The 24,952-nt window shown below is 38.2% G+C and overlaps 1 protein-coding gene across 1 annotated transcript; it reads right to left on the bottom strand.

The window, feature by feature from the left end:
* Positions 1 to 768: 768 nt before the first annotated feature.
* LOC111144587 (LRP2 binding protein) lies at positions 769 to 22,596 on the bottom strand. The gene is made up of 9 exons (XM_022498949.1): positions 22,582 to 22,596; positions 21,174 to 21,300; positions 20,346 to 20,458; positions 17,120 to 17,233; positions 6,800 to 6,942; positions 6,612 to 6,717; positions 5,289 to 5,512; positions 3,548 to 3,722; positions 769 to 1,188 (listed from the first exon to the last, which is right to left on the bottom strand). Exons 1-9 carry the CDS (start codon positions 22,594 to 22,596, stop codon positions 1,123 to 1,125), a joined length of 1,083 nt encoding a protein of 360 aa, XP_022354657.1. The 3' UTR covers positions 769 to 1,122.
* Between the last annotated feature and the right edge of the window lie 2,356 nt (positions 22,597 to 24,952).

Here is a 24,952-nt window from a genome sequence, read left to right on the forward strand (position 1 = left end):
TGTTATAGATCCTCTTTTGGGAAGGATGATTGTGATTTATAAAATAAAGACACATTGGTATGGTGTGTTTTCAGAGAAGGTGTTGTGAAGGTATCTGGAAGACACTGTTTCCAGTGTGTTTGTTTCACAGATGTACACTGCTACACCTTCTTCTCCATCTGGATGGTACTATTTATATGATTAACTTTTGTCTTCACAGATCTCATTAATGTAAGGAAAGCCTCTTGCTAATTTAAATTTTTAGCATATTTACTGTTCTTATATTGATAAATGATTTGAGATTTTTTTCATATTTTATCTTGCTTTGAAATGCATCTAAGTTTTTTTAAACTAGAAAATGAGTCTAAGCACAGAGAAATATCTAGCTTAACTGGTTAACTTATCAGGAATATAGCAGTGGTTTTACTCATTAAGATCTTTAAGGGGAGATATGGAGAGGCAAGATTCTAAACAATTTCTTAAACCTACTTTTTCCCAAGTTTTTAATAAATTAACCAATTATTTATAAGAATGTCTTTTAAGAATACAAGATGTCCCAAAAGACTTAGTTCAGTCTTAGTTTTAATTTCTTCAGAAGTATAAATGCTACACAAATTTATTTAAAAACATTATTTGAAAATTTCTTTAAATTTCTTTATTTCGTATTAGTTTAGCTCATCTTAAAAATTTTAAATGACAGCAAATTAAAATTAATAATCTGTCCAAAATCCATAAAACTAAGGGTCAAAGAAATTTAAGGAATTAAACTTGCAAATGGTGTTTTTTATGTTTGTAGCATATATCTGAAGGAATTATAGCTAAGACTGCACTAAGCCTTTTAGACACTCTATTAAAAGAAAAGAAAGAGGTATTTGTTTATGGAATGGTTTTCCATATTTGATGTGATCTCGGCCAGTTTGTAAGCTAAGAGCTGGATCTTTAAGGACTCTTTTTGCAATTTGATCCTATAGCTGGGTTTCAAGTTGCAAAATTAGAGATTTAAGAACGAAGGTAACATGTCATTAGTAAAATACCCAGGATAATGTATCTTGGGATGCAGAAGATAACCAAACGCTGCTCCTGTAAAAATACACACATTCTACGGTGTTAGGGTTGATGATCTTTGTTGAAATCCATTATGGTCTAAATTCTTTGACGAATAAGTAAACAGTGAAGTTCATCTGCCAATGCAGGATTGAGACGACAAGCCTGAAAGTCAAAGATAAAAAGTCTGTAATTTAGATACATTTTGGATTGTTAAGGTCTTACTAAAACTTTAAAAAAAGTTTTAGGTTTGTTTTTAAGAACTACAATGAATTTCAAGGGAATTTCTTAATTATGACACATTTCTATTTTGATTTCTTGATAAAAGAAATTCAAATTAGCCTATGCAAAAAAAAGATCTTATTGAAAATAACTATGTTATTGTTACTGTCACTTGAAAGAGAAAATTTTATGAGTGCAAAAGAATCAAGGGAATTTACACACTGACGATAGTGTTCTAGGTTATGAATTATTAAAATAAGTAACATGGAAAGCATTAGCATTTGGCCTCAAACTTGCTATTATCTTATTATATGAATAGCAGCAACTTTATGATAATTTTATTTTAAAATAACATTTTATTATGATAAAGTATATAGCGAGAAGTAATAGTGCATGTAACTGCATAGAAGGTCAAGAATTTGGAAGAGACATTGGAGGTTATCTCATTCACACCTGACTCCATGCAGTAATTTTTCCTTCAGGACCCATGATAGTTGGTTTGCTTGGTTGCTAAGTCACCATCTTATAGGGAAGACTTTTGTTTTTATTTCTCAAGCAGTTGTATTAAGTTTTTCTTTATACTAAGCTAAAATTTCCCTCTGTGTACTTTAGAATCAATGAAGGGGTCCTAGGAGAATATATCAAGCTGGTTTCGTGGCGACCCGGAGAGGCAAAGTAGTTGGCATTTGCCTCATAGGACAGGATTCCAGACCCTTCACTGGCATGCTACTTTTGAATTTTCTCCATTTTTAAAATCATCTTCTGTAAAATACAATGCCCAAAATTGAGTAATGGGGGTATTATCTCCCACCATGTGGAAAATAGTTTTAAGATTGCAGTCTGCTTGTTTTACTGTTTTATTTGGGATAAATATATACCACATTTCAGCATATTTTTGACCCAGAATTTTCTCTGCTTATATTTACTTAGAAAGGACATGATGGATACCACAGAATCTGAAATTGACTTGGTTTGGAAATTGGTATAATACAGAGCATTTAGATTTTTTAAAAATTTAAAGACAACTGTTTTTCTTACTGGTAGAATGGTGTAGTGATAAATCTTTCAAACAGCAGTTGTCTTTATGTACTGTGTTCCTATGTTTATGTGTCAATATGGGCTTAATACTTTGGAAATTTTAATTTGAAACAATTTAGGGTTTCCAAAGTTGCACATTGGAGTCCCCTGGAAGGCTCATGACTTAATTGTTCTGAAATAACCTGGGCTTTGGAATTTTTAAAAGATTCCCAGGTGATTTTATTTTATTATTTATTTTATTTTTATTATTATTTTTTATTTTTAAAAAGATTTTACTTTTTTTGAGAGAGAGAGTGAGAAAGAGCACCATCATGGGGTAAGAGGCAGAGGGAGAGGGAGGAGATTCTCTGTTGAGCAGGGAGCCAGGGTGATCCCAGGACCCCAGGATCATGATCTGAGGCGAAGGCAGATGCTTAACCCCCTGAGCCGCAAAGCCGCCCCCCACCCAGGTAATTTTAATGTAGACAAGTTTGAGAACCACTACGATCCTATGGTCAGATTCAGGCAAAGGATTTAGAAAACCGTTCCTTCCCTTGTTCCCCTGCTCCAGGTAAACAGCTTGTGTACCCCACGAATTGCTTTATAAATTTTAAGAAGACATAATTCTAGTTTGGACTTGATGGATGTCATGGACCTAAGGCATGCAGTTTTTATTATATTTATTTTTTAAAAAATTTTCTTGCAGTTACTATTCATAATGATTCCCCCTTTCCCCACCTCGTACCCACTTTTTAAGTTGCTCGATTTTAGAGGTGAAATCCGTTTGGAATCTAAATCACATGAAATCAAACAGGAAAAGTCTCACTTCAACTGATTACCTCAAACTCATGAATAGTCCTCCTAAGTGTGGTAGATGTCATACATAACACTTTTAAAAACTACGTATCTTTAAGGTACTAGAATGAGAGTAGATTCACACTTCAGCATGGAAGAAGGCATGAATATTCTAGCTTTAAGGTCTCTCTCGGTGCTGGGCCTTAGGCTGTAGAGTAGCAGAGTGAGAGGGAATAATATGCATCAAAATGGGACTTCCATCATCTAGTTCAATTATGCTAATAAGAATCTGTTGAATTATCTGCAAACAATTCATGTGTCTGACAAACCTCTCCTAGGTTATCAGGTTATCTGCAGGTTATTTGTCAGGTTATCTGCACAATGGTTAAGTAGGAAAAAAAATACTAATCCATAAAGATGTTCAAGGCTTAACTACAAGTTCAGAAATATCTGTTTGGGTTCATTCATATAGATTCTCAGGCTTACTTACTTTAGAATAGTAGTGTTTAGCTGTTGCTTCATCCTTTGTGATACCCAAGCCAAGCTGAAGGCATCGGGCATGGTAGAAAGATGCCATGGCCATGCCTCTGATGATGAATTCTGGGAGACAGTCCGTGACCTGGGCTATCATGGGTATGTCGTGAACCTCATCATAGTCAGCAATCCTGTTGTGATGTTTAATTGTGAAATTATAAAAAGACATTGCTTTAGTTTTACATTTTTACAAATGACATATTCAGAGATTCAATATTCCTTGCGCCCAAAGTGATTTCCCCATTTTTCCCCATTTGAGGATTAAGTTGTTTGTTATTGGTGAAGGGTAAATATAATAGAATATTTATATATAACATATACACTTAGATGTCATATATAAATTATACATATGTATAATTTATATATAATATAATAAATAGAATAAAATAAAACCAGGGGAAGAGGAACTACCAGAGTGGTTATGTCACAGCTTCTCTGTGATAATACTTGTCAGGCTTAATAACCATTAGAAAACAAAAAGGTTTCTTTTTTTTTTCTTGTAATATTAATATTTTAAACTCAATATCACTTTGCGATTCAAACAATGGGGAAAAAAGCGTTTTCTATTTCTTTGGATCATTTATTCAAACATTAACCTTAAATTTGCACTTAAGTCACATAGGATCAGAAAACACACTAAGTAGCTAACACATCTGTCTTTGGTAAAAATGGGCAATAAAAAGAAGTCCTCCTTTATCACTCTGACACAAGCACGGAGAGTTGTGTGAGAATGTGAGCTACTCAATGTCACCCGTAAAATTATGGGGAATAGGAATGTGGATAATAATGGAAAGTCTAAAAGATTTTAAGAACTATTTAAAGTCTTGGTGTTAACCAGATGGATACTTGAAGATTGGGGACTTTGAGGATCGCACTTTTAAGTGGCCCACTGCCTGGAAGCCATGATATTGGGGGATGAAGGGTGGAACCAGCTCTTTCATCCTACATTGTAGATGGCTGCCCCACCCTGGGCGAGGCCAGAGGGGGGTCCAGGGAGTGGCTCAGTCAGGCATTATTGGGAGGGAAACACATCAGCATGGCCTTATAGCCTCTCTAGAAGATATCCAGGTTTGTTTTTCCTGGTACATTACTTTTTGTAAGTTACGAGCAAATAAATGTAGGAAAGTACATGGGCTCAAAGAAGAGAAATCTCCATATATTTTATAAGATGTTAATGTTGACATTTTTAAACCATTATTCTCATTGTACAATCTTATCAAGCTATCTTGCAAATGTGCAATTATAGGACATGTGGCTGAAGAGTCTAGAAGAAAGTAAAACATATTTAATAAGCATTTCTTATATGCTAAACTATGTTAAGTACTTTATATACACTATGTTTATAATGCTATTGAAGCATTTTCTTCTTTATCAAAAAGGAAATTGATGCCCCAAAAAGTTAAAGTTGATGAGGATCACTCAGCTGGCATATAGAGCAAATAGCACTGAAATCCTGAAGACTAATGGCATAGAATTATACTATTCAGTAAGGTAGCTGCTAGCTACAGGTAGTTATTTAAATTAATTAAAATGCAGTGAAATGTATGTTCAGCGCTCAATGGCACTAACCACATTTCCAGTGCTCAATAGCCATCCTTTCCAGTACTGCAGCAAGTTCTATCGAACAGACCTGGCACAGAACATTTAGTAAATGTTCTGTAACATTTACCGTAAATACGTCCGTCCAGCTTATTTACCTTTTGGAAAACGAAACACACTTAGTAAAAAATTTCATTTTGTAGTAATACTCCACAAGATTCCCTTGAGCATAGACATTTCCACGTTCTGCTGCTTCCCTTAAGCACTGCAAGGCAGCTTCGGTATCTTGGCGGATGCCTTGTCCATAAAAATACATTAGTCCAAGTGCACCCTGGGACTCCAGATTTCCATTGCCACATGCTTCCGAGTGCCAATAAAATGCCTAAGAAAAAACACAACTTCATCTTATTTATTATTCACCAGGCAGAATTATAAGGGAATACTGGGGGGAAAAAAAAATCTCTCATTATAAGGTAGTAGTATTAATCTCCTGGAATAGTTCTAGCACCTTGAGTATATTTCAGGTTAGCACCAATTTCACATACCTAGAAGAGAGTGCTAAGGTGAGCCCCCCTGTCTTCTCTCCACCATGTAGGTTAGGCCACAGTCTAGACTGCAGCTGTTTCAGGATTCACGATTTCTCATTTTTCCAGAGGAAGGATTGGGAGGGTAGGAAGTAGGAGGTAAGTGTCTGCTAGGCTTTGAGACACCTGCAATGAGGCACAGCAGGGAGAGGAGAGCTGCCGATGCTGAAGGGCAGTCAGCTCCAGGTGGATTTCAGAGATGGCGCCTTTCGAGATCAGAGGCAACCGAGGTAAAAGCCATGTATGGTCACGAGCACATGCGCTCAATATGCAACTGCAGTGAATTTGAATTAGTTCAAAAAATTATTTCCAAGTAGCTGTTCAGGTATCCAAAGTGGGTCTTGGTTGCTATGTGTTTAAGTTTGTCCTTAATGCCTCCTACAAGTAGGACTTGGCTCTACATTTCCTTCTCCCTATAGGATTTCTTTGAAAATATTTCAGTTATTGATGATTAAAGAGATTGTATTTCTGTAAAAATCTTAAATGGATTTGATTTGTTACTAGGGTTTTTTGTTTTTTGTTTTTTTGTGTTTTTTTGGTATTTTACTTATTAGCGTCATAACTTTCTCAGGACAAATTAATTTATTCACATGTAAAAGGATTTGGGCTATATTTCAGGATTCTCTTAGCTTTCGTGGTATAATAATATTTTGTGTGTGTGGCTTTTTATAGCATGCAAAATTCTCACACATCTGTGGACTCCTTTGGTAGAGGAGGAGATGAGTAAAGCATGAAATGAGCTTTGAGATACTAAAATGTGAACTTTACATTTTAAAGAATTATAAGAGATCTTTAAAACTAAACACTCATTCTTTACCATCCTCCATTCAAAAAAGAAATAGCGAAATATTAATCTACATGTGGTGCTAGCATTAAAAACAAATAGATCAATGTTACCTTTTCTAAGTCTTTAGGCTCTTTTGTTGAATAATACAATCCTAGGATACTTTGAGCCTTCACACTAGCTTTAGGATTTCCATTGTCTGCAGCAAAAAGCCACAGTCTGAAAAAGAAAGGCAAGGCAAATTATTCTTTGTGTCAGCATTTGATTTAAAAAAAAAAATCTTGTTCTCAGGTAAAACTACCTTTCAGCTTCCTCATCTGATTGTTTGATGCCTTTCCCTTCATAATAAGCTCTTCCAAGGTTGTAGGCAGCTGCAAACTGTAAGTGTCTTGCTTTGGGACATGGAGAATCAACAATTTTCTTCATATATTCCACTCCTTTTTCCTTCCACAAAGGAAAAGAACAAACAAAACCCTAGTTTTTAGTTTTATCCAAACTAAATTCTTTCTCCCAATAATATTGTAAAGTGTTCACCCTCTGACATGATGTTTGATGTCATGACTCTGTGCCCAGACAGGATGGTTGTGCTTTAGTCTGCAGAGCTGGAAAGAAAGGAGGGTGGAGGGAGGGAGGGGAGATACGTCTACTGAGTAGGCATTCCCAGAGCTCCAGGATATAAGGCATTTCCCTCACTCTATAGCTTTCAGAGTTGCATTATGTTTCAGTATGGTTTCCTTTTTTCTCTCCTCCTTCCTACCTTATCTCCCTTATTCTGCATGGGCACAGTTTTTAGTACTTATCAAAGTACAGGAATAGCTGTAACTTCTTCCACATTTATAATTAGAGTACATTTGTGAGCCCCAAACACTGTTTTCTCTCTTTAAGCACACCAAGTATGCTCAGTGATAATTTACATCCAATATGCTAATCTTCATATGACATCTGCTTAGTCGCAAAGAACACAAGAAGACACTGCCCCCTCCAGAAATCCATCAGACACAAATTTTCAAACACCACTCCAAAAAAGAAAATGTTTGACCATCAAACACATTGCTTATACACTACATTCTAGCTTTTATCCTTCACTGCTCTCTCCAAGTTCTGTTGCTGGCTGACCACCACAATAATAGAAAATAAAGATGTTTGCCTTCTAGTGAGTCCCAATTTGTAAGGATTTATTTTTGTGAATGTGTCACATGGGTATTTGCCTTTTCCCCCAAACCTAATAGTAAGAGGGAGCTTACTGGTAGTCAAGTGATGTGATTGTGTAAATCCTTCCACAGATAGCAATGTCTAAATCTGGAGCAAACATTAAAAAATAACCGACTTTTTAAAGTAGGTTCCAAAAAAGCCCCCCAAGTTTTTAAAGACACTGGAAAGTTACCAGAGGACACACAAGTTGGAGAGATTATTCTTTTTTTTTTTCTTAAATTAACATATAATGTATTATTTGTCCCGAGGGTACAGGTCTGTGATTCATCAGTCTTACACATTTCACAGCACTCACCATAGCACATACCTGCCCCAATGTCCATAACCCAGCCACCTTCTCCCTACCTCCCCACCCCACAGCAACCCTCAGTTTGTTTCATGAGATTAAGAGTCTCCTATGGTTTGTTTCCCTCACGATCCCATCTTGTTTCACTTTTTCCTTCCCTACTGGAGAGATTATTCTTAAAAACTGCAAATGGAAGGGATCCATGAAGTTCAGTGAACCCCAGGCTGGATAAACACAAAGTACCTTTCCTAGGCATACATCATAGTCAACCTGCTGAAAGCCAAAGAAATCTTGAAAGCAGCCAGAGAAAAATGACACATTAAATACAGGAGAACAACTACAGAAGAACAACTACATAATTAGTATTTCAGAAGACTGAAATCACACTGTGCCTCTTTTCTGACTACAACAGTGAAACTAGAAATAAATCAGAAGAAAAAAGGGTGGGGAATACACATGGAGGTTAAATAACATGATATGAAGCAACCATGGGTCAACAAAGCAAAGAAGAAATCAACAAAGTATGTGGAGACAAATGAAAATGAAAACACAATATCCCCAAATATTGGGACATAGCAAAGACAGTTCAAAGAGGAAAATATGTAGTGATACAGGCCTACCTCAAGAAACAAAAAAAAAAAGCTCAATCTAACCTTACACCTAAAGGAACTAGAAAAAGAAAAAGCCCCAGGTTTGTAGAAGGAAGGAAATAATAAAGATCAGAGCAGAACTAAATACAAGACTGAAGAAAAATGTCAATGAAACCAAGACCTAGTTCCTTGAAAAGATAAACATATGCCAACAAATTGAACAACCTTGAATAAATTCCTAGAATCATCCAATCTTCTGAAACTAAATCAAGAAGAAATTAAAAATCTGAACAGATTACTAGTAATGAAATTTAATCAGTAATCAAAACACTAACAAAAAAGTCAAGGAACAGATGGCTTCACAGGTAAATTCTACCAAATATTTAAAGAAGAGATAATATCTATCCCCCTCAAACTATTCCAAAAAAATAGAAGAGGAAGGAAAGTTTCCATGTACATTCTGTGATGCTAGCATTAACTGATACCAAAACCAGACAAAGACACCATAAAAAAACTGCAGACTAATATTCCTGATGAACATAGATGCAAATATCCTCAACAAAATATTAGCAAACTGAATCCAACAATACATTAAATCAAGTGGGATTTATTCCAGGGATGCAAGGATGGTTCAATATTCACAAATCAGTGTGATAACATCACATCAGCAAAACAAAGGATAAAAGTCATATGATCATCTCAAGAGACACAGAAAAAACATCTGGTAGAACTCAACATCCATTCATGATAAAAACTCTCAACAAAGTAGGTTTAGAGGAAGCATACCTCAACACAATAAAGGCTATATATGAAAACTCCATAGCTAACATCTTACTCGCTGGTGAAAAACAGAACTTTTCCCCTAAGATCAGGAATAAGACAAGGATGTCCAGTCTTACCACTTTTATTCAACATAATACTGGAAGTCCTAGCCTCAGCAATCAAACAAGAAAAAGAAGTGTTCATTTTTTAAATAAGCAAACTGTCACTGTTTATAGATGACAATGATACTATATGTAGAAAATCCTAAAAACTCCACAGAAAGCTACTGGAAGTCATAAATTAAGTCAGTAAAGTTTCAGGATATAAAATTAATACTCAGAAATTAGTAGTATGTCTACATACTAATAACAAAGTAGCAGAAAAAGAAATTAAGTAACTCTCATTTACATGGGTCACCTGGGTGGCTCAGTTAGTTAAAGCCTCTGCCTTCGGCTCAGGTCATGATCTCAGGGTCCTGGGAATGAGCCCTGGGTCAGGCTTCCTGCTCAGTGGAGAATCTGCTTCTCCCTCTGCCCTCCTCCTCCACTCCCACTCATGCTCACTCTTAAAATAAAATCTTAAAAAAAAAAACTCCAAAACTTCCAATTATAGTTGCACCAAAGAAAATAAAGTACCTAGGAATAAACTAAAGAGGTGGAAGACCTATACTGTGAAAACTATAAAACACTGATTAAAGAAATTGAAGATGACACAAACAAAATGGAAAGATATTCCACACTACTGGGTTGGAAGACAACATTGTTAAAATGTCTGTCTTACCCAAAGCAGTCTACAGATTCAGTGCAATCCCTATCAAACTACCAAGAACATTTTTCACAAAAGTAGAACAAAAAGTACTAAATTTTGCATGGAGCCACAAAAGACCCTGAATTGGCAAAGTAATCTTGATAAAGAGCAACAAAGCTGGAGATATCATAATTCCAGATTTCAAGGTATACTACCAAAGCTATAGTAATCAAAACAGTATGGTATTGGCACAAAAATAGACACAGAGATCAATGGACAGGAGATAGAGCCCAGTAGTAAACCCACAATTATATGGTCAATTAATCTATGACAAATGAAGCAAGAATATACCATGAGAGAAAGACAGTCTCTTCAATAAATGCTGCTGGGAAGAGCGGACAGTTACATATAAAAGAATGAAAGTGGACCACTTTCTAACACCACACACAAAAATAAAAGGGTCTAAAGACTTATATGTGAGACCTGAAACCATAAAATTCCTAGAAAACAGGTAGTATTTTCTCTGACGTTGGCCATTAGAACATTTTTCTAGATAATGTCTCCTAAAGCTAGGGAAACAAAAGCCAAAATGAACTATTGAGACTACTTCAAAATAAAAAAAGCTTTTGTAGCACAGTGAAGGAAACCACACCAAAAGAAAAAAGCCAAAAATCTACTGAATGGAGAAGTTATTTGCAAATGGTATAGCTGATAAGCAGTTCATATCCAAAATATATAAAGAACTTACCCAACTCTGTCATATACACAAATAATGCAATTAAAAAATGGGCATCCTGAATAGCCATTTTTCCAAAGAAGACCTAAAGATGGCCAACAGACAAATGGAAAGATACCCAACATCCCTCATTGTCAGGAAAATGCAAATCAAAACTTCAATGAGCTATCACTTCACACCTGTCAGAACCACTAAAATAAAAAAGACAAGAAATAACAAGTGTTGGTGAGGATATAGAGAAAAGGAACATTTGTGCACTGTTGGTGGGAATGCAAACTGGTGCAGCAACTGTGGAAAACAGTATGGAGTTTCCTCAAAAAAATAAAAATAGAAATACCGTATGGTTCAATAATTCCACTATTGGGTATTTACCCAAACGTAATGAAAATAGTAATTTGAAAATATATTTATGCCTCTGCATTTATTGCAGAATTATTTACAAGAACCAAGATATGAAGCAACTTAAGTGTCCACAGATAGATGAATGGATAAAGAAGATGTGGTATATATGTATTTGTATGCACACACACACCTTAAATTAATACAATGTTATATGTTAATTATATCAATAAAAATGGCAGGGGGCAACAATGGTAGTAGTGTGTTACTTCTCATTGGAATTAATGAAGACCAGAAGATTTGAGAACAGCATTTTTATTTATTTATTTATTTATTAAGATTTTACTTATTTATTTGACAGATAGAGATCACAAGTAGGCAGAGAGGCAGGCAGAGAGAGAGGAGGAAGCAGGCTCCCCGCTAAGCAGAGAGCCCGATGTGGGGCTCGATCCCACACCCCCGGGATCATGACCTGAGCCGAAGGCAGAGGCTTTAACCCACTGAGCCACCCAGGCGCCCCGAGAACAGCATTTTTAAAATGTGGAAAAGAAAAACTCGACCAGCAAAAAAATTCATAAAAAATGAAGGCAGATTGGGACGCCTGGGTGGCTCAGCTGGTTAAGCGGCTGCCTTCGGCTCAGGTCATGATCCCGGCGTCCTGGGATCGAGTCCCGCATCGGGCTTCTTGCTCGGCGGGGAGCCTGCTTCTCCCTCTGCCTCTGCCTGCCTCTCTGTCTGCCTGTGCTCGTTCGCTCTCTCTCCCTCTGTCCCTGACAAATAAATAAATAAAATCTTTAAAAAAAAAAATGAAGGCAGATTAACAACATTTTTAGATTACCAAAATCAGAGATAATTCATTATCTGCAAGCTGTACTATAAGAAGTGCCCTTCAAAGGAAATTCTTCAGGTTGAAAGGAAAAGAACATAATGCCAGATGTCTACACAGGTTGATAGGAAGGAATAAAGAGTTCCAGAAGTGGTAAGTATGTAACAAATATAAAAGGATACACACACACACACACACACACACACACACACACACACACATATACATATATATACATATGTGTCCCTAATTGTTTTCCTCCTAGTTTCTTCAAAAGATATGACTAAAGCAAAAATTACACTTTTATATTTGGGGATTTATAATATGTAAATTTAAGAAGTATACTATGACAACACTAAAGATTGGGGGTAGGTGGGTAAATGAAAGCATACTTATTCTAGGTTCTCTTGTTTTACCTGAAGTAATTCAATATAAACTCCATGTAAATTGTGATAAAAGTGCATACTGTAATCTCTAGAGCAACTATCAGAAAAAATATGACTAGAAAATAAGTTTCATCACCATTTCTCACTGAGTTGAAATAGCAATTTTATGATGTGCTAAATACTCCTATATCTGTGTACATCTGTTTCTGGACTCTTGTTCTTTTGCTCTTTGCCTTATTCCTGAACAAAACCCAAAAACTACATTGCTTTAAGTACCACGGACATATATTTGGCTTTTTGCTCTTTCATATGAATTTTTTAATCAGCTTGCCACATGCCATAAAAAAAATCTCATAGGGAATTTGATTCTGATTACATTTAATACGCAAAGTTAAATCTGGGGAGTGGTTAGAGATAAGACTTAGGAAAGTAGTGTCTCTGGGAAACCAGCGCTGCTGCCTGACGAGAGACAGTGAGTTTCATAAGCTCCTGCAGTCTGGCACTGAATTACACTCCAATGTTTACTGCCTGATGCTATGGAAAGTATTTAAAAACCTTTTTCGGATTCTATGAAATAGGAAGAGAAAGGCTACATAGGTAAACTTGTCCTCACCACAATTTTATCTCAGCCAAAAATTTGGTTGCTTTACCCGTTTTCCCCCAGTGCTATTTCCAGGTTGCATTTGTAGCTTCCTCAGATACCGCAGCGTGTGTGATCGTTATCTCTGTGGGGTAATAATGACCTGTGAATGCTCCCTGAAGAAAACGGTTCAAATCTACCGTGCAAAGTATATATGGTTCAACCAGCCTCTGGACCAAATGAGTATCAAGAACAACTTGGTAAATTAATAAAAGAAAGCGATAAAAATTAAGAGTGGGCTCTTTGGCCCTTTACTGCAGGTTAAGAGTATAATCAAGCTAACAGTGTCACTCTAGGTGAGGAGGGACCTGCAGAGGCCATCTTTATTCTCCTCTGGCCTCCATATGTAATTACATTCAAACCATTCTGTTTGGAGTTGCCCTATGCCAACCCATTGAATCTGCTAACCTTCTGGCTCCTCCACTTCTTCATGTTCTTAATTCCCATATTTTCAGCTGATTCTGTATCTGTGGCCATACTCATTTCTTTGTTCCTGTTTTCCTCCTTGGCCCTCATCCATCTGGCAAATAAACCATTTCTCTGCCTACTCAGCTGCACTCAAGCAGCTGAGCACGGTCCTTCTTTAAACCGTGATCACACATTTCAGAGTGAGCTCTCCGCCCTGGCAAACAGTATTATCAATTTGTCTCATCAATTATCTGGCCCACTTACCTGGTGGAGAAGATACAATTTCAGACTTTATCCTTTCTCTTCACACTTCTACTGCTCCCTGTGCCCTTTCCCTCATTCTCAGTTCACGGCTTCACCTTTTAAAAATTTTTAGATTTTTATAAAAAAAAACATGGAGTGGTTCATGACTTTGTATGTCATCCTTGTACACAGGGACTATGCTAATTTTTTCTGTCCTTCCAATTTTAGTACACATACTGCTGAAGCAAGCATATGGCTTCACTTTCTGTTCTGCACTGAGAAAATAGAAAATCAAAAGAAACACCAAATCCGTGAATTTACCCAGCTCATCATTTTTTCCCTCTATACTAGATCTCGTGTATCGACTTACAAATATACTGTGGCATCTCTGTTCTGGGGGGATTCCCCCCTCGAGTCCATGATCCCTTCGTTATTGCATATGCATCTGTTCTGCTTTAGGGTAAAACTCAGTGCTTCTGTCTGCCTTCTCACCTGCAGTCGTCTCCTCGGGCCCCTTTGGCCTGCGTCCCTTACCACTCCACTGCAAAGGCTGGTCGGTCTGTCCAATGAGATTCATATTAATGCACCTAATTTTAAGTGCTCAGTTTCCATTAAACTCACCGCAGCAGAATTTGAGACAGATGATCACTCCCTCTCTCTCTCTCTCTCTTTTTTTTTTTTGGTGAAGATTTTATTTATTTATTTGAGCGCATGAGAGGGGGGAGGGTCAGAAGGAGAAGCAGGCTCCCCATTGAGCAGGGAGCCCAAATTTGGGGCTCAATCCCAGGACCCTGGGATGGACCCTGAGCTGAAGGGAGATGTTTAACCAACTCAGCCTCATGTTGTTCCCTCCATCCGAATGCCAGTCCTGACCTTATAAGCTGTTCTTGTGTCCTGAGTGTCAGCACCTGTCAGCGGCTCTGTGAAAACAAGTCCCGCCTTGTGCCTAGCACACGCACCTGTCTCTGTTCAGGACTCACAACTGCGCTCGTAGTTTTCCTTAGACTATGCGCTCTTCTTCATACTGACCGTTGCTTCCCCAGCATCTCAGACTCTTCCTGCCTCGTAAATGTTTGTGGAATGAAGGAGTGAGTAAAGAATACAATGAATCCAACTAAACTAGAGCTGGATAAGTCACAAGAGTACACGCGTACCTCGGGGATGGTAGAGTAGGTGCTCACGGCACGAAAAACAGAGGCGGATATTTTTTAAGCTGCTTTTGTGTCCTTTAAGGCAACTCCATTGATGATGATGACCCCCGTGAATGGTACCAGTGCACAAAGAAATGCCACTGTCTTAAGTGGTAGGATCTCTGTGTGTTTTAAGCATCGGGTTTGTAGGTGAACTAGAGGTGAGTTCAAAGGACCTGAGAGATGCTTACTGAACATCTAGAGAGAGACAGGCAGTTGGTGGTATGGATCTCAGCAGGAGGCTCTGGTGTGAAGACAACAATCTGGACGTCTTTGAAAAGTATAGGGAATGTTACCATGGGGTGGGATGAGCTGAGAGAGTAAGTGGGGGCAGCAGAGGCCTAGGTTCTTCTTTTTTTTTTTTCCTCAAAGATTTTATTTATTTATTTGACAGAGAGATCACAAGTAGGCAGAGAGGCAGGCAGAGAGAGCATGGCCACCCAGGTGCCCAGGGGCCTAGGTTCTGACATACTTCAACACTTAGGAGAGAAGTAGCTAGCAAAGGACAGGGGAGGCTATAAAGAGATGAAGAGGGAAAGTTGTATGCCAGACATATACAAGATTTGATGGAAGACTGGGGCGCCTGGGTGGCTCAGCTGGTTAAGCATCTGCCTTCAGCTCAGGTCATGATCCCAGGGTCCTGGGATCGAGCCCCGAATTGGGCTCCTTGCTCAGTGGGGAGTCTGCTTCTCCTTCTTCTGCTGCCTGCCACTCTCCCTGCTTGTGCTCTATCAAATAAATAAATAAAATCTTTAAAACAACAAAGAACCCCCCAAACAGTAGAAGATGATGGTAAGAGTTTTATAAAGCATGGGAGAGAATCTTAGACACCAAGAGGAAGATGTTTCAAGAGGGGTATGGTCAACTGTGCTCAATTCACGGTTAGAGCAATGTAGTCCTGCATTCGACATGTTACTGTGTTTTTAACAGGCTAAATTATAAATAGTTTAAAATAAAATATCTTGTATTTAATGGAAATATTCATTTTTTCATCATTTACTTATTTCATGTGCTAGGATTATAAGAGTACAAATGAAGAATTTCAGGAATTAAAGTGTAGTCCCCATTGTTAACTTTATACAACACAAAGTCAGGAAAGAAGACACTGGTTGCTAACTACACGTGCCTTCCTTTATAAGTTGTTCAGTCTCTTGACAACTCTGCGAGTTAGGTGGATGGGTTTTATCTTGTGTGCTGCCTCCAGTGGATTGAATTGGTAATGTCACCTTCAAGCTATGTATTGATAAAAGTCCTGCGCTATGTCTGGATTCAACTACTAAGGGGGCTGTGATCAGTTATCCAGGATGGCCAAGGGTGTGGAGAAATGACAAATACATCTCTAACTTATGTTTATTTGTCCTCCTTTTACAAATGTGGAAACTGGAGTCCAAAAATAATTTCCCCAAGACCATACTGCTTATAAGCAGTGAAGTGAAGATTTGAAAGCCTGTAACTTTTCACAAATTGTTAATAGACCATTATGGACAGAGCAGTTTTGCTAGTGAACAGAGAGAAATGACCTTCTGAGCATCTTTGAAAAATTTAAAAGTAAATTCCCAATCTTTATTTGATAGTATGTGAAATTTCCTTGTAAGAGGAGACATAATAAATAAATAAATAAATAATAAAGCCCATAAGGAATAGATAAAATTATAAAACTGATCTCCAAACCTCATAGCTCAGTTTATTCTTTATCTTCAAACATGCATAAATAAATATTGATACACATCAATTATGCAGGCATTAAAATAATAATATAGATTATATTTATTGACAAGGAGAAGGACATTCAAAATACATTGTTAGGAGAAAAAGGATATAAAAAACATATATAGTATGGCCCTACATTGAAAAAAATGTACACACACACACAAATATATATATAATTTTTTGCATGGGGTAATACATGGAAGCATATACTTTAAAATAATAACCAGGGTCATATTTGACAGTAGAATTTGGTGATCCTATTTTGCTTATTTTCTAACTTTCCCCATGGAATAATTTTTTAAAATAAAGGAAAACATTTTAAAACAAAAGTGTTATTGACAGTCAATATTAGCAAGGAGGGGGTGAAAAGAAATTTTGTGTTTCACATAAATGTAAAAATGACTACTGCTATCCTTTAAATACTAAAAGGATAGATATTATTAAAGTATAAGTATAGAAATATATTATTAAAATATAATTTTAATTCTATCAAATAATCTGTTAACTATGAGATCTTTAAAGACCGTGAATAAAACAGTAACTTACAGCATCTGTAGGTGTCCCCAGCCCATCATAATACATCACTCCTAGCTGGTAAGTTGCTTGATGGTCTTTCTCCTTGATTTCTTCAAACTGTTCTAATGCTTCTTCATACCATCCCTGAAAGCTCCCAGGAAATATTGAATCATTTTCATTATTACCTTAAAGTAATCCCAAATACTTAATTCCCACCTAAATCTGGCTAGGAGCACCAAATATAACAAAAGACGGCAACACATTTATGGAATTTGCAAGTATGGCATCGACAGTAGTCAGCACACTATAAAATCAATTAAATAGATGTGAATATGGCAACTGAGGGTAGTGACCAGGAAGAATCTGGGTGAGATTTCTCTTTTCCTTTCACTCTTACTTTCGGATATTGCCAAACTTCTCTTGAAATGATAGCGCAGCCCTCTTCAATCCATCCTACTATATACCCTCACCACTTCTGGAGTCTGAGAAACTTCAGAGCTGGGGCCAGAGCATCAGAGAAAATGTGAACATCAGGATATTCACTATCATTAAATATCCACTACTTGGATGGCTCATGTCCTCCAGGGTTGCAGTTCTCCAGCTAGGGAGAAGACATGGAACAACAAATGTGATTCTCTAAAATTATCTTTCTCCCATGCTTCCTTTGGAAACCTACATGTTTTAAGGCTCCTCAACAGTGCTATGATCTGATGCTATGGTGTGAGGGACTAATGGGGCTAATATCTTACTCCACAAGGGAAAATGTCTTGCACTAAAGACTGAATCCTTTGTAATCATGGAAAGAAAGTCTGTAACTAAACTGGAAAGTTATTACTTAGGGAGAGCAGACCAGAGAAAAGCAACTTCTGGAAGGCACAATAGCAACTGAAATCCTTTTTTCATAAACTATAATGAATCAACAAATTGACAAAACCAATTAAAACTGCACCAAAATACTAAGAAATACTGATTTTAAAGAACACATAATAATGAGTTAATAACCTAGCTGTTAAGACTCATTCTCGTTTCTGGCTAATGATTGGCCTAGATGTGACGGAGCTGGAGAAGTTAGAATATGCTATAGGAAGAAAGAGAAAGGAGGTCCTTTTAGTTTTCATGATTTTTAATACCATCTACATGCTGGAAAATCTCAAATATATATTTTCAACCCAGACTTCTCCTTGGAGACCTAGACTCTTAATGTGTAAGTTTCTACTTTGAAACCTGTCTACATGGATGACAACGGACATCCGAAACACCATGTGTATGAAACCTGAACTCTTGACTATCTTCTCAATAGTCACCCTCCCCATTCCTCTACTTTTCAGTCCATGATGCTATTATTTGTGTCTCCAAAGTAAATCCAGGACCCAGCTTCCACTGCGCCATTCTGGTCAAGACCAGCATCCTCTCTTGCCTGAATTAGTATGATTTTCCCCTAAACTGGTCTTGGTTTCATGCCTGCCTTCTAATCTGTTCATCATGGACTCAAGACACTTGAGTGTTTTCTTATTACAATTTAAACAAAGCTCATCTAAAGCCATTCTCTGCCTTGCTTGTTACCACATTGGTCTCAATTTCTAGAGCTCACAGAGCACGCCCTCATCTCTGAAACATTGCATTTTCTCCCCTTTGCCTGGAATGCACTTGCACTGGGCTGTTTGCACTGCTCGCTTCATTTTCTTCAAATTAGTTTCTTTCTTTTTTTTTTTTTTAAGATTATTTATTCATTGGAGAGAGCATGAGCGAGCGAGAGCAGGAACAGCGGGGTGGGTGAGAGGGAGAGGGAAAGCAGACTCCCTGCTGAGCAGGGAGCCCGATACAGGGCTTCATCCCGGGATCCGGAACCATGACCCGAGCTGGAAGCAGACACTTAACCAGCAGAGTCACCCAAGTGACCCTCTTCAAATTAGTTTTAACCACAGGTCTTTCCACCCTCTCCCTAAGTTAATCTCTTAACTTACCCAGTTAACTGCTCTCATAGTACTCCTTCTTATTTGTAATGATGTATTCATTTATTTCCTCCCCCTAGTAGACTAAGTTTCATGAAATGGGGACTATTCTGGTCCCCTCGTCATGATATAGTCTGAACTTAGCATAATAATAGTGAACACCTATAAAAAACACGTATTAGGTGCCAGGCCCTGTTAGTAATACTTCTGCAATGAATACATCCTTACAGTGGCTCTAGGAAACACACATTATCCCCTTTTTACAGATGAAGAAACTGAGACTCTAAGAGGTGAAGTCTTTGTGTCCAAGGCTACACAGTTAACAAGTACTAGGAATCATACTACCTGACCTGATGCCCCAAGCTGAGATCATTCTCTTAACCGATGCTAGCCTCACGGTGACAGGTGCATGATGAGCCCTCAACAAATATTTGTCGTCAGAAGGAAGGATGGGGCCATCAGATTTAGGGGTAAGTGGGATGGAGGTTAACAGCTGCCCAAATAGTCAGTGAGTGGTGACGGGATTGGGGACAGCTGGTCCATTTCCACATGTCCCCGTGGGGGTCCATGAAGGACTGCTATTATATATATTATATGTTTTACACAGTTTCGCCTACATCTGCGCCTCAGGATGCCTCAGTGTGATGTGGAGAAAGAGGGCAGCTACCCTCCTACCTCTGGAGAGGAACATATGAAGCCTCTAAGTGCTAGGTAAGAATCAGGGTCTTTAGTTGTTATTCATATAAAAAGAATTTATAAATGATATTATTTGGGGCAAAAATATAAAAGTGATATTTTTAATTTCTAATGTGAGAATGGATTATATACCAGAATGACTCCTATAAATGACTTTCATTAGAATGACTTTTATGGAGGAAGGTCAAATATCTCCTTAATCTTGTACTTAAAGCCATAACCATACCTATGGAATTTACCAGAATTCCCTCTGCATAAAGGAACTCTACAGGAAATTTTGCAATGAGGATCTAACAACAGCATTATATGAAATGAAAAATGGGAAAAATGAAATAGAAAAAAAAAACAGAGAGGGAGGTAAACCATAAGAGACTCTTACCTCTATGGGACAAACTGAGGGTTGCTGGAGGGAAAGGGGATGGGGGGGATGGAGTAACTGGGTGAGGGACATTAAGGAGGACACATGATGTAATGAGCACTGGGTCTTCTATGCAACTGATGAATCTCTAAATTGTACCCCTGAAACTAATAATATGCTATATGTTAACTAAATTGAATTTAAATACATTTTAAAAAATGAAAAAAAAAACCCAAGCAGGAAATAATACCTCTTCAAAATATAGTTGGCCTCGGAGGAAATATGCCATAGCATCCCCTCTTCTTATTCTTTCCTTCAAGAGCTGCAATGCCTTATCCACCAAATTCTCATGGCTGTAACGATCTGGTTTTAAAAAGGTAAAGAATTCCATCTTTATCCCTATGATACGAATTTCTACTCTTGAAGTCATGAATTATATAGAACTCATCTGGCACTGTTTATACTAGTTTCCTTCCTGGTTCTCATTTATAAAACTGGCCTCCTTAGCTCAAGGGAAAAAGATGATGACAGCACCTAACACTGCACCAGGTATAATCATAAAATATGTGTTGATTGGTTTCCAAGCCCACCTGGTTTACTAATAGGAGCTTGAGCACTGCAGTCTGTGTGCAGTTCCTTAGGCAAAGCTACCCTGTGGATGAGTGAAATTCTTAATTTGAGCCTTAATTAGATCTACTCTAACTAAATGAGCTAGTGCCATTCCCAATTTAATATTTGTAAATCTATGGAAACAAAATGGTAGCTTTCAATGCCGATTTGAAGTAAAGTGTGGCATTGTATTCTTTAACAGAAGTGACATCTGGCTTCTCTTTTGCAGAAGGGTGTCCTAAAGTCTTCTTTAGGACAGAGTAAAATCAGGATTGGAATCTAATTATGAGACTTCTCCACTGAGGATTGGTTACCAGGTGAGCAGCAATTTCTCAGATTCCTGCAGGAAAGCTAGAAAGGATTGGAAAATTAACCAGTTCCTTCACAGCAGTTAAGGCTCCTATTTCTTGTCTTTTCTGCTCTGGTGTACAAAACTGACTTTTAGTGAGAATATGATCAGAATTTGTACCAGTCTTTTCCTTCCTCCATTGGAAGAATTTTGGGTTCTTAGCACCATACCGGGATAGAGAGGTATAAAAGGGGTTCTTGGGCAACTTTTCGCTGGTCAACTTCATCCTGTTTCCACAATGTGTATTCTGTAAACAAGAAAAAAAACAAAACAAAAAAAAAAAAAAAACAACAAGATGGTAGAAGTGTCTTCCTCCAGAAAAAAATGCAAAAAGATCCCACTCTCAGTTGGCACTCATAAAATGCAGCCTCCCCAATTTGCCTAGGGATGGGGCAGCAAACTACAAGCTCAGGGATGTGCACATTCTTTCTGAGGAAACCAGGGCCATCTATAGCCTGGAGAGGCACAAGCATCCTCCATTCTGTTTTCACAGTGTGGGATGAAAGAGGAGGCCATTGGCAAGTCCTCGCTAGCTGTGAGTTCACATCTGCAGTGGCTTGTGACATCACGACACCTGCCACTAGCAGGAACCGGGAACCCTGCCCATAGACAGAGGTCTTGTGCACTGGTATTATGCCTCCTTACTGAAGCTCATGGCTCTCATTCATTTCAGACTAAAGCATTTGTCTGTTTTACCTGGGAACACACTTTATTTCAGCTGTGTTGTTCAGTTTTATCTTCCCGTCTGCATTGGATTGCCATGTTATAAGATGGATCAGAATCGAACGGACAATCAAAGCCTTCATATAAAATGTAGAGGCCACCTCATTGGGGATGAAGGAGTCCAGGTTGGCCCAGGCTGAGGGTAGTGAGACAGCAAACTCAGTTGTTGCTATGCTTTTTTGTTTACTCCTTGGTGTTCTACTGTTATAGCTGACTCCAACCAATCAGGGACAGGCTTCCAGTAAAGGTTCCTGATTGGTGGTGAGGAAAAGAACTCAAGAGACCTTTAACGTGATTGGAAAGCGGCATTTATGCTATTATGTGAAACGATTTTGGGCAATAAATTGTTTCATTAATAAGAATGAAGTGCCGAAAAGGGAGATGATTCAGTATCGGGGGGGGGGGGGGCCACTGCAGTATCTTCATCATTTTGAAAGAGGCATTTAATCTTTTAAAAGGTCAACTTCCTCATCTGTAGTTTGAACTATTAGTTTGCACTAGAGGATTTCCAAATGCCTGTTGCTAGATATATAAAATTTTTTGATTATATGATTCCCAAACCCTTTGTATCAGTGAATGTTAAAGTTTCCAGTGAGCTTTGAGGTGAAGCAATAATAGGTTAAGTATGTAGAAGAAAACCGACTCAAGTAGAGTATTATCAATTTACCGAGAAACTGGTTACAGAAGTTTTCATTTTTCTGAAGACATCATCCTGTGTGCTATTGTATCTAAAACGGCTCAGAAAAACCTTGGCATATTCAGGAAGGTCATCGGAGATGAAGCAAGTGGAGAAACATTTCCCTACCTTCTTTGAACTCATGTTGCTCTCTGTGGTTACAATACTGCACAGGGTTTTTGTTGTTGTAGCTTAAAAGAAGCGTTGCAGGGGGTCTAGAAAACATAAGCAAAGATTGATTGAGCTCTCTTAAATGCCAGGTTTGTTCTAAGTGCTTCACAGGCAGTAACTCCTACAAAACTTTATGAGATAGGAGCGATTATGAGGCCCTTTTAACATATGAGAACACGGAGGAGGTTAAGTAACTTCCCTAGGGTCCTAGGGCTAAGACGTGGGACAACTGGGACACCCCAGCACCCCTGCACCTCATCATTATTCTATACTATTCTCCCAAAACTGATGATCTTTCTAAGTGCCACGACTCCTGTAAGAGAATACACCAAAATTTGGTACTTCATAATTTTAGAAAATGAGATCTAAGAAGATTTTAAAAAGGAAAGTCTGGGTTTATTTCTGTCAAATCTTGGGGTTAGACATAAAATCATCATTTGAAACTCGACAACTGTGTGCGGAGCATGCTGTAAGTTTAACGAATTCTCTAATAAAAATTGTAGACATTAAAAGATGATATAGAATCTGAAAGAAATCCACAGTCTTAAAGGGAAGTGTCAGTGTAGTAGATGCTGATGGTGCCCGTCCCAGATCCTCGTTACCACTTAGTGCCCATCCCCAGCTGCTGGCAGTATTAATTGAAAACAACTCACAGCTGTTCCTTCTTCCTCTGTCCCCCTGCCAAACATGAGTCCCCTCAGTCCTGGACACTTTGCTCCCTCCTTCTCAGAGACTGATCACTGGCATGAGCACTTGGAAGGCCAGTTCCTATGGAGAGACACAATCTGCCATGAGTCTTGAGCATTCTGGCACATCCTTGCTGGGTATGTCAAGAACACGGGCCATGACTGCTTTCCACATGGGCCATTTCTCAGGGTTGTGTTTGCAGTGAGTACCCTTGAGGGATAGGGTAATAACTCCCCACAGATAAAGAACAGGCTTGTTTCTCTGAGAAGTACTAAATCCTTCCCCCTCCTCCATTGCTTAGTTCTGTTCTCTTATAATGCAGCCTATGGAATATATGCATCTATCGCCGGTCCTTTGTATGACCTCTGTGGGAATTAGGGGTCATAGGGAACCAGTTTCAGCAGCATGCGGACAACTCTGGCTATTGCTTTTACTATGAGTGAGAAAGTCATTTATCTCTGACCCAGGAGTGTTGTGTGTTCTGCCAAGATCCATGCAACACGTTGCTTGTGAGTTATAAGTAGACTAAAATCTCAGGCCTGCACAATTCTTGGTACGCCTTTGCCTCAAGGTGAGATGAACTCAGAAATATGATATGTTCTCTGTGAGATCAGAATGAAGCTAGTTGCCATCTGAGCCCACATTCCTACTTAGCATTCCCTCCTTGCCACCAGATGGTGCTTCTTTTATTTCCCTTTTCCTGAGAGTTACCACCACCCCCGCGCCTCCCTGCCCCGGCCTAGCACTTGAATAAAAATCCCTGGCTCAGACTCTGCTTCTAGGGAAACTGACCTAACAATAGAGATATATGGAGGAAGAGGTATTTTATTCCTATTTTTCTTTCTTTTTTTTTTTTAAAGATTCTATTTATTTATTTGACAGAGAGATCACAAGTAGGCAGAGAGGCAGGCAGAGAGAGAGAGAGAGAGAGAGAGAGAAGGAAACAGGCTCCCTGCTGAGCAGAGAACCCGATGCAGGACTCGATCCCAGGACCCTGAGATCATGACCTGAGCCGAAGGCAGAGGCTTTAACCCACTGAGCCACCCAGGCGCCCTATTCCTATTTTTCTAAAGTCATCAAAATAAAGGATAACTTTCCTTCCAATAAAATTTTAGACACAGTATACTGTGGATAGTATGTACAGTATATGAATATTTTGATAAAATAATACATGATTGATAAGAGGACTAAAATTAGCCTAATGATGAATAACCTTATTAAAATGCTGGATGACGGGAAGGAAAGAATGATCTGAGAGTAGGGGACGTCCATAGAGATGGAGACAGAAGTTACAGCTATTTCTCTGTCAGCAGAGTGGAGCCAGACAGAATTGTAGGAGAGAGCTGAAGCCAAATGAGTATTTCAGGCACGCTGGGGCTCCTCTGTGGTTATGCCTTAGCAGGGATTTGAATTTGAATGAACATAAATACAAATGATAAACGTGAAAAGCCAGGGGAAAAAGACAACAAGTGTTTAGAACAGACTAGATTGTAGTACTGCAAGTGAGAAATCAGTAAGTCTTAATGATAATGCCGCAAGACTTCGATTTAATTTTTAAAAACTTAAAAATGAAAAACTAAAAAACTGAATAGATTCAAAATAACTTTTGGATATATGTGTAAAGAATGAAGTAAAATAATAC

Source organism: Enhydra lutris, unplaced genomic scaffold, assembly GCF_002288905.1.
Source record: "Enhydra lutris kenyoni isolate GAN:26980312 unplaced genomic scaffold, ASM228890v2 scaffoldscaffold11, whole genome shotgun sequence".
Classification (NCBI taxonomy): domain Eukaryota; kingdom Metazoa; phylum Chordata; class Mammalia; order Carnivora; family Mustelidae; genus Enhydra; species Enhydra lutris.